General features: G+C 39.4%; 1 protein-coding gene across 2 annotated transcripts in view; it reads right to left on the reverse strand.

The window, feature by feature from the left end:
• Positions 1-14365, reverse strand: part of UBE2K (ubiquitin conjugating enzyme E2 K) — a 59153-nt gene that overhangs the window by 18159 nt on the left and 26629 nt on the right. Inside the window, exons 2-3 of one of the 2 annotated variants that reach the window (XM_056125557.1) lie at positions 12475-12568; positions 5711-5769 (exon numbers count right to left, since the gene is read on the reverse strand). In XM_056125557.1, coding sequence (XP_055981532.1) covers positions 5711-5769; positions 12475-12568 — 153 coding nt within the window. The remainder of the gene's footprint in view (positions 1-5710; positions 5770-12474; positions 12569-14365) is intronic. The other variant, XM_056125558.1, reaches the window with a different exon arrangement.

Consider the following 14365-nt stretch of genomic DNA (forward strand, 5'->3'; position numbering starts at 1 on the left):
CGGTCAACCTGGGTTCTATTCCCAGCATCCCATATGGTCCCCTGAGCACTGCCAGGGGTAATTCCTAAGTGCAGAGCCAGGAGTAACCCATGTGCATCGCCAGGTGTGACCCAAAAAGTCAAAAATCCAAAAAATAAATAAATAAAAGAGTGATACCTGAGTGCAGAACTAGGAGTGAGCCTTGAGCACCAACGGTGTGCTTCCAATAGTTTTAATATGAGGGCTCTGTGTGCCAGAGATTACCAGTACCTCCCTGAAGACAGTGGTGGGGAATTAAACAAGGAATCAATAATATACAAGGCATATATATGCCTTAAACCCTATACTATCACCCTGGCCCCGATTTTCTTTTCAGTTTAGGCATATAATAGTGACAGCATTTATAATTTTGATGTACAATGTTACTACCTTTTATCCATTCAACTTTTTATTCCTGCTGGTACTGGGAATTAAACCCAGATCTCACACTTGCAAGGCCATGGCTTTATAGCAGAGCTACATTCCTAACTCACTGAACCACTTCTTACCTTTCATTACAATCTACATTTAGAAATAAACAACTGAAGAGCTGAATCAATGGCACAGTGGGTACGGCACTTGTGGGTTCTAAATAAAAAACACACTTAGATTTAGCCATCTCATGTTTTATATTCAGATTCCATGGATTAGAGAACTATGATATTTGCTAGTGACAATTCAAATCCCTATTGGCAAAAACAAAACTTTATTAATATCAACATCCACGAATTTCCTAATAGTAACTTTGGGAAGCACTCAAAGAAAAAACAAAAACCGTAACACGAACATGAGAGGGTACAGTGGGTAAATTGTCTGCCTTGCAAGAATCTGACAAGGGTCCAATCTCAGGACTCCACATGGTCCCCGAGCCAGCCAGGAGTGATCCCTAAGCAGAGAGCCAGAGGAAGCCCTGAGCACAGGTGGGTATGCACCCCTCCTCACCAAAAATATTAACACTAACTACTCAGTGTTATCAGGTGGAAATATACTATATTTGGTTATATACAACGGGAGCCCATTGCTCATGTTTTCTCCTCCTACAGAATGCACCCTCTATTCACTCATAAACAGATGTGCCTCTATTCACTCATAAAGAGATGTGATTTCTTAGTACTGGGAGATTTCACTGGGAATTACTTTTCCAACTTGGAACTTAAGAATATTGCATGTCAAACCAGTATTAACTTGTTTGCTATACAAGGTGGTAGTTTAAACATGCATACCTAAAATATGATAAAAACAAAATTTTAAAACCCAACCTCTAAAACAGAGCTGGTAGGGGAAAAGGCAGCTCAGATAGAGAAGGGAACACCAAATAAAGGGTGTTGGGAGGTTCCTCTCAGGATGGGAAATGCGTGATGAGAGTAGATCATAGTCCAAACAAGATTGACACTCAATGTCTCTTTTGCAAACCACAGCACTCAAAAGAGAGGTAACAAAAGGGAATGTCCTGCCACAGTGGTAGGGTAGGATGGGGGGGGGGGGGCGGGGGGAGGGATACTGGGACTGGTGGTGGTGGAGAATGGGCACTGGTGGAGGGATGGGTATTCGATCATTGTATAACTGAAACCCAAGCACAAAAATTTGTATGTCTACAACTGTACCTCATGGTGTTTCACTAATAAAAATTTAAGGAGAAAAAAAAAACAGCTGGAAAAGGGCTAGCGAGAGTGAAGAGACTAGAGGGCCTGCCTGGCATGTGTCTGACCCACGTTCAATTCCCAGCACCCTGTACGTCTATCCAAGCACTGCCAAGAGCAATCCCTTAGTGCAGAGCCAGGAGCAAGCCCTCAGCACTGCCGGTATGACCCAAAACCAAAAGAACACAGCTAGACAAAACAATAAAGAGTTTTCTTCTTTTTTTTCTTTTGAGGTCAAACCCAGTGATGCTCAGGGGTTACTCTTGGCTCTGCACCGAGGAATTACTCCTGACGGTGCTGGGGACCACATGGGATGCCAGGTATCGAACCTGGGTCGACCAAAAGAAAGGCAAACGCCGTATCCGCTGGTCTATCGCTCCAGCCCTCTACTCTTTCTTAAGTAGGCTTTTTACTGGTCGTTGGGTCACATCTGAATTCATCTCAAGTGCCATGCCTGTCTCTGTGCTCAGTGCACTAGGCCAGGTGTTCCTGGAGGACCATATACAGCCCCAGATTTGAACGAGGGTTGCTGGCCAGAGGCACTTTCTAGGCAAATGCCTTAAACTTTAAACTATGTCTCCAGTCTAAAGGTTTTGGGGTTTTTTTGGTCTCTGTGTATTAAGGTTTGGGTTATTCTTAGTGGTTTTTGATACTGTTCCTAAGCTCTGGACTCAAGTCAATTACGCATGTGATACCTGGGATCCATTAAAAGTAGGCCACATGCAATCTAAGTTCCTTAGTCCTTGTATTCTCTTTCTCTCGCCATTTTTAATCTTGCACAAATTTTACCGCACGAGAATATTTCCTTTCCTTATTTTATACCATACGGGCTGGAGCGACAGCACAGCAGGTACGGCGTTTGCCTTGCACGTGGCCAACACGGGTTCGATTCCCCTGCCCATCTTGGAGAGCAAGCTACTGAGATTATTCCGTCCGCACAGCAAAGCCTGGCAAGCTCCCTGTGACATATTCGATATGCCAAAAACAGTAACAACGAGTCTCACAATGGAGATGTTACTGGTGCCCGCTCAAGCAAATTGATGAACAGGAGGACAGTGCTACAGTGCAGTGCTACTTTATACCATACGGCTTAAACTTAAATTTGAGCCTATAATATTAAATTCAACTGAACACAATCCATCAAATTTGTAATTATTCCTCATTCTTTGTATTTACTATTCAGCAAATATTCACATCAAAAGGTAAATATCTAATACAAACTTAGCATACACTAATAAATACTCCAAAAAGTCAACACCAAAAAAGAGTACAACTCTTCCTATTGATGAGGGGCTATGATGGGCCACACCCAAATACTCTAATGCTGCTCCTGACTCTGTGCTGAGGGGACCATGAATACTTGGGACAGGAAACATGCAAGGAAATCGCCATAACTTCTGTACTATAATCTAATGCAAAGTGTCACTTTTTTAAAACAATTTATTAAATGTTAACTATAATTGGTGAAGACAAGGAGATTTGGAGTGAATGAAGGAACCTTTCTAAACCTTGAAGTTTTTTTGTTTTGTTTTTGCTTTGGGGGCCATATCAGGGCTTACTCCTGGCTCTGCACTGAGATCATTCCTGGAGGGCCTTTGGGGAACATAGGGGATGCTGGAGATTGAACCTGAGTTGGTCACATGCAAGACAAGTGCCCTACTTGCTGTACTATGACTCCAGCTCCAAACTTTCTAAATCTTAGAACTAGAATGGTAGAATGGGACAGCAGCAGCTGGAAGAGAAGTATGAGATAGCAACAAATATATTGGACCTCTTTGATAGTCTACAAGTATTAAAAAAAAAAGCTTCAAGGACAAAATAAAGAATGAAATACCTAAAACAGAGTCAGAACTATACAATCATTTTAAAATTATGTCCTGGAAGATGGTGGTAATGGCTGCAGAATATTATGTTCCTAATGCTCCTGAACCGTATTTTAGGAATGGTTGAGATAGTTCATGTGCATACACAGAACATATACAACTCCAGTCATATGCTTTTCACAGAATATAGAAAATCCAAACTAGTAGGTAATCCAGTCACCTTAGAACCTTCATATCCTATCCCATCGCCCCTGCCCCATGCAAGATTGAACCTAGAGCCTCTCTCGTGAGCCCTATCACCAAGCTACATCCTTTTGGCCAACCACGTCTATTTTTGGGGGGATTTTTTCTTTCTTTTCTTTCTGAGTCACACCTGGTGATGCACAGGGGTTACTCCTGACTCTGAACTCAGGAATTACCCCTGGCAGTGCTCAGGGGACCATATGGGATGCTGGGAATCGAATCTGGGTTGACTGCGTGCAAGGCAAAGGCCCTACCCGCTGTGCTATTGTTCCAGCCCCTAACCACATCTATTCTTAAAAAGAGAACCATGGACCAGCAGTACAGTGGGTAGGGTACTTGCCTTGCACACGCCCAACCAAGGTTGATTCCAGGCATACCATATGGACCCATGTGCATTGCCGGGAGTGGTCCAAACCATCTCCCAATAATAAAGAAACTAATTTAATTTAATTGAAAAAGAGAACCATATGGTGGAGAAACAGTAGAGGAGTGAAGACTCTTGCCTTGCACGTGGCTCACACCAGCACTATACGGTCTATGGATCATCAATGGGAATGACACACCCCCACCTCCAATAGAGATTAAGGAGTAGCCCGACATCCCCTTCCCCTCAAAGAGAGATATAATAGGAGTCAGAAGATACTAAAGGGTGGGTGCACGCTTTGCATACAGGAGCTCCAAGTTCGGTACCCAGCAGCACATTTATCCCTGAAGAGTGAACAGACAGAAGACGGGCTTTTGAGCACTGTCCCATGTTTTCCCCTCCCACCCGAATTCCCTGCAAAAATGATTCAACTGATTGAATCAACTTTGAACCATTTGGTAAAGTAAAAAAGTAAAGGCCCTCCCACTGATCATCGATTTGCTCAAGCGGGCCCAGTAACGAGCCATTGGAGACTTTGTTGTTACTGTGTCTGGCATATCGAATACGTCACGGGGAGCCTGCCAGGCTCTGCCGTGCGGGCGAGATACTCTCGGTAGCTTGCCGGATTCTCCGAGAGGGGCGGAGGAATCGAACTCGGGTCGGCCATGTTTACCATTTGGTAAAAACCACTATCATAGATTCAAAGAACAGTCAACTCTTACTTAGGACACAGAGAAAATGCAAAGGTATATAAAATATAATTCCTAATCTTGGGGATTGAGAGAGAATACAGTGGGTAAGGTGCTTGCCTTGCTCACGGCTTACCCTGGTTAGATCCTCAGCGCTCCATATGGTCCCTGAGCACAACTAGGAATAATCTCAAAGCTTAGAGGCAGGAGTAAAGCCCTGAGCACCATGACGTGTCACCCAAGAACCAAAGTGGGTAGGGCCTGGAAGATGGTGGCTTACCTTGAAAGTGAATGAACCAGGTTCAATCTCTGGCACCCTTATGGTACCCTGAGCCTGTCATTGCATGACCCAAGTGCAGAGTCAGGAGAATGCTCTGATAAACACCATATATGGCACCCAAACCTAAATTAAGTCATTAACTCAGGAGCACCAGAAGGACACATACCACCCAATTATGTATGATACACTAACTGGTACTGTGTACTATATAAATTATGTAAAATGTTAACAATAAAGGGAGAGAAAAACTAGTAAGTGTAGTTTACCTAGAACCTCAAAAGAAAGCTAGATTTTTAAATTAGAGGGACAAGGATTCAAATGAAATTAATAGAATGGGACCAGAGGGAGTATACAGGGGGTAAGGTGTACTTGTCTTACAGGCGGCTTGCCCCCTTCAACTCCCTGGCATCATGCGTGGCCCAAAGTCCAAAAAATGAAATGAAAATCTAAAAACAAAAATGAGGCCGCTGGAGAGAGTACAGGGGGCAAAAGCACATGTCTTGTACATGGCCAAACTGGGTTTAATCCCCAGCACCACAAATGGTCCCCTGAACACTGCGAAGAGTGATCCCGAGTGCAGAGCAGCCAAGAATAAAAAACTTTGGGCATCGCCAGTGTCACACACACACACAAAATAAAAATGTTTACAATACCTTAGGGGGATTAAATGGATATGTTTCTGGAATTTTAATCTCCAGTTGATATCTTCCTCCTGAAAAATGGAAAAACACAAAGTTAAGAAAGCGGCTCATCTCAAATATTTAAAGCAGTATACAGCAAAAGAAATTTTGAAAAACTGTAGTACTTCACATTTAATTACAACAAATTTAAATTGAAATTAAGGGGAAATTCTAAATACACTAAATACAAAAAGAGAAATACTAAAAACACTAAAGTTTTTTAAGGGCTAAAAAATATCCATTTTATGCAACTGTGTTAGTTTATCAACAAACAATAGAACAAGAGATACATGAATATAAAAGTCAAAGATTTCAATGTGATAAGCAGTGTAGATTACACCTATTTATGAATTCTCTAAACTGCTCTTGTAAGAGATGATAAATAATTTTAAAAAATCAAAGAAAATAAAGAAGGATGCAGGGGTAATAAAAGCAAAGATGGTAGAGAACAGATATAAAAAGTTTTGTTACAAACTAAAAATAGATATTTCTCTCAAATGTAAAGATGCCCCCAACTTTTGAAATGTGCCCTATATTGTCAACACTTCTTGCTAAAATAAGATAAAAAAAAATTCAACAAGAAGCAGGAGTAACAACAAAATTATTTAGGAATATGTAAAACGCAATATCTTAGAGAGTTCTAAGTATTTATGAACAAAAGGCAAACCATCAGGCTTGGTGCTAAAATTGATCTATTTCCCCAGTTTACCTAGTGTCTGTCCTATAACTGGAGGAGAGCAGTCCCTCAGGAAACTAATGGGGGAAGCCTTACATTGAATGAAAGTCTGTGTCAGAATTCTAACTCTTAGGAAAACTTCCATTTAATTTTACCAATACCCACTACTCCAAAATACAGCATATAAAACTATTACTTAAATATTTAATATAAGAAACTATATCCAATTTGGGAAATACCTAGAACAATCAAGGAATGAATTAAAAGGCTGGCTAAGTGAATACTAAAGCTGACTGTTGTGTATATAAAGTGTTCATTATACTACTTGTCTTCTTTATCTGTAGCCTACATTTTACACACACACACACACACACACACACACACACAGATAAAGGGCCAATAGATAGGCCAATGGGCAGAGTACATATGTCGTATAAAAGAGGGTTTGAGCCCCAATATAACCTGCTTCTCCTGAGCATACCTGGGGGTGATTCCTGATACACTGTAGGTTGTGGCCTCAAACTAAAGAATAAAGTAAAAACTATGCTAGAGTTGACAACTTCAATATTCACACTCAACTAAGAACATTGTGGATTCTCAGGGCTGGCGCTATAGTACAGCGGGTAGGGCGTTTGCCTTGCAAGCGGCCGGCCCAGGTTCAATTCCCAGCATCCCATATGGTCCCCTGAGCACTGCCAGGAATAATTCCTGATTGCAGAACCAGGAGTAGCCCGTGTGCATCACCGGGTGTGACACCACACCCCCCCCCCAAAAAAAACACAAAAAACCAAAAACAAAATCTGTTAAAAAAAAATAATAATAAGTTGTCCGCTCTTCTCAGCTTCCTTTCAAAAAAATAATTGGGATTCTCTCAAATACACCTTCTCCATGGTTATGCACAGGTGACTAAATCTGGGAGAAAAAATAGCAAATCATTGGAGTCTCTAATAACCTTTTTTGGTTCAATTCTCTTTATGATTGTTTTTTTTTTCAGCACGTGAGAAGAAACTGTGGGCCTCATACTCACACTAGCAAATGCAAAGTGCTTTAGTACTAGCTACACTCCTCCAATAATTTCTCTTTCTTATTTTTTGCCTCTCTACTAATTCTTTTTAATAGAGTTCCAATGAGGAATACCAGAAATGAACCAAATGCCTGAATCACAGGTATATGCAAAAAATATATAAAGGAAATTAGTCAATGCAAAAGGAATAAAGGAAGACACAGAGTACTAAAGAGATTTTGTGAATATACACGTCTACATTCAGTTATAAATGCTACACTTCAAAATAAGTTTAACGAAATTGTTCTGAGTATTAGTTATCTTCTCCTTCATCTTTGTTTTTTGGGGGAAGAAACTGAATATCTGGTATCTTTTAACTTCTCATATTAAGTTTTTCATTCTTGAATGCGCAAAACAAGCACAGGAGCAGTAGTGAGAACCCAGTTATTAAACTCATAATTGCTGTAAATGTTGTAACAATTCATTTGGGGGGTGGGGGAGTAGAATATGTGGGGGCCAAAGCAATAGTATGGTGAGTAGGGCGTTTTCCTTGCATGTGGCCGACCCAGGTTTGATCCCCAGCATCCCATATGGTCCACCAGCACCACCAGGAGTAATTCCTGAGTGCATCGTTGGGTGTGACCCAAAAAACAAACAAAAAAAGTGGGATGTGAGGCCAGAGATAATACAGCAGTTGCCTTTGCATGTGTGGACCCAGATTCAGTCCCCAACACCTAATATGGTTCCCTGAATGTAGATAACTACCAGTGATCTCTGAGCCAGGAGTTAATTTCTGAGCACAGTCAACTGTGGCCCAGAACTTAAAAAGTGGGATGCAATTATGTGATGCTTTTTTTTTTTTGGGGGGGGAGCGGCGGAAGTGGCAAGGGGGTAGTGGGATCTTCAAGTTGTATTCAGGAGGCCTGGGGGCCCAATGGTAATCTCGGCCAACCAAGATGGCAGCTTAATGCAACAATGAGGATAAAATGCGGTTTAGGTCTCCGTTCCAGAGATTCCTGGAAACCACTCAGAACCTCTAAGGGCTGCACCTAGTGAAGCTTAGGGGACTACCTGAGTCCTTGAATTAAACCTAGGTTAACCTAACTTCTGCAATATTTCTTAACACTGAAACATTACACACACACACACACACACACACACAAACACACACACAACAAGGGTACCAATACAACTTTTTTAAAAGTTGTGACAACTAGGTGGTGAAATATGATGAACCCTAGTGCAAAGAGCACTGTCCATCTCTTTTTATTTGCCATGCTAGGGACTGAACCTGGGACTTCATATGTGAATATTTGCATTTTACCTGAGTTATATTTGTGACCTCAAATCCTATTTCTACTCTAATGCCGATTAATATCCTAGTTCATGTATTGCATTTCAATAAATACTGTTATTAACCACAACACTTGTTGGATACATTAATAGCAAAAACACTAAGGGGAGCTATAATCAGTATGTTGTTTATATTATAGTAACTCATTGTAAAATATTTCCCAAAAAAAAATAAGCACAACTGATCACTAATCAACAGAATTGGGAAGTGAACAGAAGAGAGACAGGACTATAGGACGATAATGGAGAAATGGTGAAACTGTAGTAAAAAGACTGGTATAGTCTACAACTATAAGTAGCAATCCTGAGTAGAGTTGGGATGTGGCACAAAATAGACAAAGAACAACTCTATATACACATGGGCAATGACTCTTTAAATAAAAAAACTAATTTTGGGTGAGGCGACATTCACAGTGGTATTTTAGGGACCACTTCTAGTGATACTCAGGGACAATATGTGGTACCAGATTCAAACTGGGGTCAGCTACATGCAAAACAAGTGCCTTAACCTCTGTATTTGTCTCTGGTTCTAAAAGATAATTGGGTGAGGTGGGGTGTGCTACATCCAGAGAAGTTCAGGGTTACTCCTGGCTATGCGCTCAAGAATCATTCCTAGCTGTGCTTGGAGGACTTTATGGGATGCCAGGGACTGAATCTGGGTCAGCCACATGCAAGGCAAGAGCCTGACCTATTATAGTATCTCTCCAGCCCCTCTAAAACATAATTATTATAGGGGGGAAAAAAACAACTAAAAAATAAACTATTCCTTTACCACTGAGTTATTCAAGTAAAAAAATTTCATTTATACAACTGTACAATGGCCATGCACAGCCACCTTTCCATGGGTATGCTACCTTTCAATTTTCGGTACATAAAATAGCTGTCTTGTTACATACTGGTATAAATTATCTAATGTTCTACATGGATAATTTTACCCTCACTATTTTTTAAGAAAAATTTTTAATTGGCAAGAACTCTGAAATAAACATTATCAAAATACTCCATTCTCATATATATTTTAAGTACGGAAGTCTATATGCTGGAATGGTGCTTATCCTAAATAACTATAAACAATTTCTCTTAAAAACTGAAGGGCCACAAAGATAGTAGAGCAAGTTGAATGTTTGCCTTGCACACTGCCAATCCAAGAACCTCTTAACAGTCCTGACCACCACAGGGTATGGGCCGAAAAATAAAACTAAAACAAAAATCAACAATCGACTCCCTCCCAACAACCAACATGCACATTGTATGCAACTTTAATAATTAAAAAAAAAAAGTAACGTAATCTGTCTCAAGTATAGCGCCTGAAAACCTATAAAAACTAACCAAACAGTACTCATAGAAGCAGCAGAAAATGAACAAACTTGTTTCTAATTACTAAAGAATTATGGTCTAATTTAAAATTAATTATTAACTATGTGAAATAGCATTACACGAAAGCACATAAGACCTCATCTGACATATATAAGGTACTCCCTAAGTATTATTTTTTTTTCTTTTAAGGGCCACCCAGGCTCAGCAGTGCTTAAGTACTCCAGAAAACATATCCCACAACCACAGATGCCGGGGATGAAGGCAATGTGTATATTGCAGCGCCACAGAAAGAATTTAAGGCTACCACTTGAGTTAGACCCTAGCCCTATTAGAATTTTAAAACATGGTTCACGTGGACCATAAAACAAAAAATAAAATAATTAAAAATCTGTCTTTTCTTTGGGCCACACCCAGCTGTGCTCAGGGATCACTTTTGATGGGCTCAGGATAACATATAAAGTGCTGGGAATAAAACATGGGTCAGTTGCACCTTGCCGGCTTTACTATCTCTTTGGCACCTAATTTAAAATTTAGCAAGAGTTGATGGAGAATATTTAAAGGACTGAAGCACATGCTTTGTATGCAGGAGGACTGGGTACAATCTCTGGACCTTCATGGTCACCAGAGCAATACTGGATATATCCCAAAAGATCAAAAAGTAAAATAAATTATGTTGGGAAATGCTAAGGATATCATGGGATCTAAAACTTTTTGAATAAAAAATAAAAATATTCAGGCTGGAGTTGCAGCTCAGTGTTAAAACACTTGCCTTGTATATTTCTAAGAAGATCATGCATTCAATCCCTGGCACTGCAGGGGGAAAAAAAAGAAAATATTCTAGAATAATGGATTTTTCTGAAAAATATTTTGGTGATTGTTCATTAGAAAACTACAGGGCCAGGGCTGGAGTGATAGTACAGCGGGGAGGGTGTTTGCTTCGCACATGCCGACCCAGATTCAATCCTCAGCATCCCATATGGTCTTCCGAGTACAACCTGTAGTTAACTCCCAAATGCAGAGCCAAGAAGAACTCGAGCATTGCTGGGTGTGATCCTTTCCCCCCAAACATATCTATAGGGCCAGGAAACAGCTCCAATGGTTGGAGCTCCAGGTTCAGTCCCCAGTACTACATGGTCCCCCAAGCACAACAAAGCTGATTTTTGTCCCCAAACCAAAAAAAAAAAAAAAGATAGGAATACTAGATTCAAAGTAAATATAACCATATAATCCTGTCTAATGTTTAATCAATCCTGATTTGTTCGAGAGCAGGAAAAAATAAAAAGCATAGAATTTTAAGTCAGGACAATGAAAACTTAAATTCCAGCAATATCAACCACATATTTTGACTTCTGACAACTTCAGTTTAAATGTCTTCATCTATGAAATAGTATTAACTGTACTTACCTCATATTGTTGTAAGCATTGAATGAAAAATACATGTAAAGCTCTAATAAGAACTCAAATACTATTACCACAAAAATGTATTATTATTTATACTAAATACCTGAATGTCTAGTTTATGCAAAAATATAATTCATGCTACATAGCCCAAGCTTGCACTAATCTTATTAGTCATTTGCCTACTAATTTGCCTACTAAGGTTTCTCTCTATATCTTACCACCCGATTCCATAGTCTAAAGTAGCTACAGACTTAAGTTTGTGAAAATGAAGTTCAATAAAGCTACCTGCTTTCTTATTTGTACAGATCAGAATGACCAAAGTCTTCCTCAATTAAAAAAAAATATATGTATTGGGGCTGGAGCAATAGCACAGCGGGTAGGATGTTTGCCTTGCACGCGGCCAACCTGGGTTCGATTCCCAGCATCCCATATGGTCCCCTGAGCACCGCCAGGGATAATTCCTGAGCGCAGAGCCAGGAGTTACCCCTGTGCATTGCCAGGTGCAACCCAAAAAGCAAAATAAATAAACAAATAAAATAAATTAAAAAATGTATTTGGAACAGACTACAAAAAGTTATAAGTGAATGATTACTAAATGTTAGGGTAAAGGAACTTGCATATATGTGTGTATATGTTATATATATATGCACATTTTATCAGTCATATTTAAGGCAAGGCTTACTGTAAATAAAGTGAAAGTTAACTAAGCCTATAGTCCACAGAAGTTAGAGGTTTAATATGCAGGATATTCAATATTACTGAACACTAATCTGTATAACCTGTAACTTGGCTCTACTACATCTATTAAGAGGAAAAATCATCTGTATTAGTCTAGTAAGTATGTAAATTATTTAAATATTGCTATATAAACAGAATCAAATGAAGTAATCTTACATTAAATTTATAGATGCTTTAAGATTATTTTGATTTAATGTTTCAGACAAGTTCTAATATGCACAATATTTTGATACAGAAAAAAGTACTTGCCTTCATATGGTGTGTCTGGAGGTCCTGCTATTTCTCCTCTTAATTCTGTAAAATTCTCATCTACAAGATCTACTTTAATTTGATTTTTGCTCGTCTTAAAAATAAACAGAAAATAAATGTTAGTTATATCAGCAAGAAAAAAACCTACTTTGAAAGTATTATCTATTAAAAAATGTTAAGACCCCTCTTTTATAAACTTGCTCTAGTAAGAATAATATTTGTGTTTTTCTGGGACTTAGCTTTTAAGAATAGTTAAAACAAAAACTAACGACCTTTAACTTAAATCTTTTAAGTAACCACAAAGAACAATTATGCAATGACTTGGTGACTACAGATGAATGTTTAGGGGGAAAAAGCAGACATCTATATTATATTTGCTAATTACTGTATGTTAAGTACCAAAAAAATTATTTGTTTAGAGGCAAACACTAAAACAGCAGACACCCAGGCTGTATGAATTTTATCCAAATAAACAGAAAACTAAGGGTTCATTAAAAGCCGTTTATGATAATAAGTTATAATCACAAAAATGTGACTTGTTTAGGTTAAATGAAATACTACACTATCCAACAAGTTGGTGAAAATTCTAAACATCAACTTCCCTTTCCTTGAAAATTAATGAAAACAAAAAATAATGCTCACTAGAATCTTCTAATCCTCTTCCACTTCAATGACAACTACTTCAAAATAGTTTATTTTCAATTTGTCTGTAACTATTTTGCACTTCACAACAGATTTATTCTCAATATTCTTTTACATCTACGGTACCACTTTAATATTATAATAACCGGCAACAGTCAAGTCAGTGGTTGTGTTAACTGATTTTAAAAATCCTTTAATGGACCAGGAGTAGTAACCCAACCATCACAGGGTGTAACATGCCCCCCAAAAGCGGGGTGAATGGCACCTCATTCAAATTAAAAAATACCCAACTACAGGGGCTGGAGCAATAGCACAGCAGGCAGGGCGTTTGCCTTGCACGCAGCCCTATACGGTCCCTCAAGCACCGCCAGGAGTTATTCCTGAGTGCATGAACCAGGAATAACTCCTGTGCATCGCCGGGTGTGACCCAAAAAGCAAAAAAAAAAACCAACTACAAATAGGCTCTCTACATTTCAAATGTTCACTAGTTATCATACTGATCTGTAGTCCTAATACAATAAACCCTCATCAATTTTTAAGAAAGCAAATCTTTTAAGTATAAGATTTTCAGTTAATGGGTAGGATTTCCTATTCTTGCATTGTGCCTGGCATCGCCTTGATCTAGAATTTCACATTCTCACCTAAAACACACAAGTATTCCTATGAAAGGCTGGAGAGATAACACAATGGACTGGAGCCCAGGCTTTTCATGCAGGAGGTCTGGGTTCAATCCAGTATCTCTGGGAGTGACATCACCATCCCTCCGCCCCCCCACCCCCCCCTCACGGTGGGGGTTTGGGAAGACCATGAACACTGGCTGCAGGTGTGGGCAAGAAAACAAAATTTCAGAAGTGAATATTTGATTTTTAATCTACTTTCTTAAACTTCCTTCCTGGATGAAAGACTAAGAATTACTATCTTTAAAATCTTCAGTTTCTGCTAATGCAACAGAAGATACCATTTAATTACTTTTCTACACTAATAGTTTCAGTACAGAACATTAAGTATAGAAACAATGTATAACTTAAAAGGCAAATTTTAAGGACATCAAGATGCCTAAGCTTGAAGATATATGCTTCTTGAGCCCATGTGCCCCCCACCATCTCCTCTCTTGAGAGGTGGACTTTCATGTTTTCCTGTCTATCACTGGAATGTGTGTAGGGATTCCCTCCACCCTTGGAGAAGCCTGGGTTCTCTCTTGAACAAGTTACTCTCCACTCTCTTCCACCTTCTCTTCCTCCTTCCCTAC

The sequence above is a fragment of the Sorex fumeus genome, unplaced genomic scaffold (assembly GCF_029834395.1).
Source record: "Sorex fumeus unplaced genomic scaffold, SorFum_2.1 ptg000055l, whole genome shotgun sequence".
NCBI lineage: Eukaryota > Metazoa > Chordata > Mammalia > Eulipotyphla > Soricidae > Sorex > Sorex fumeus.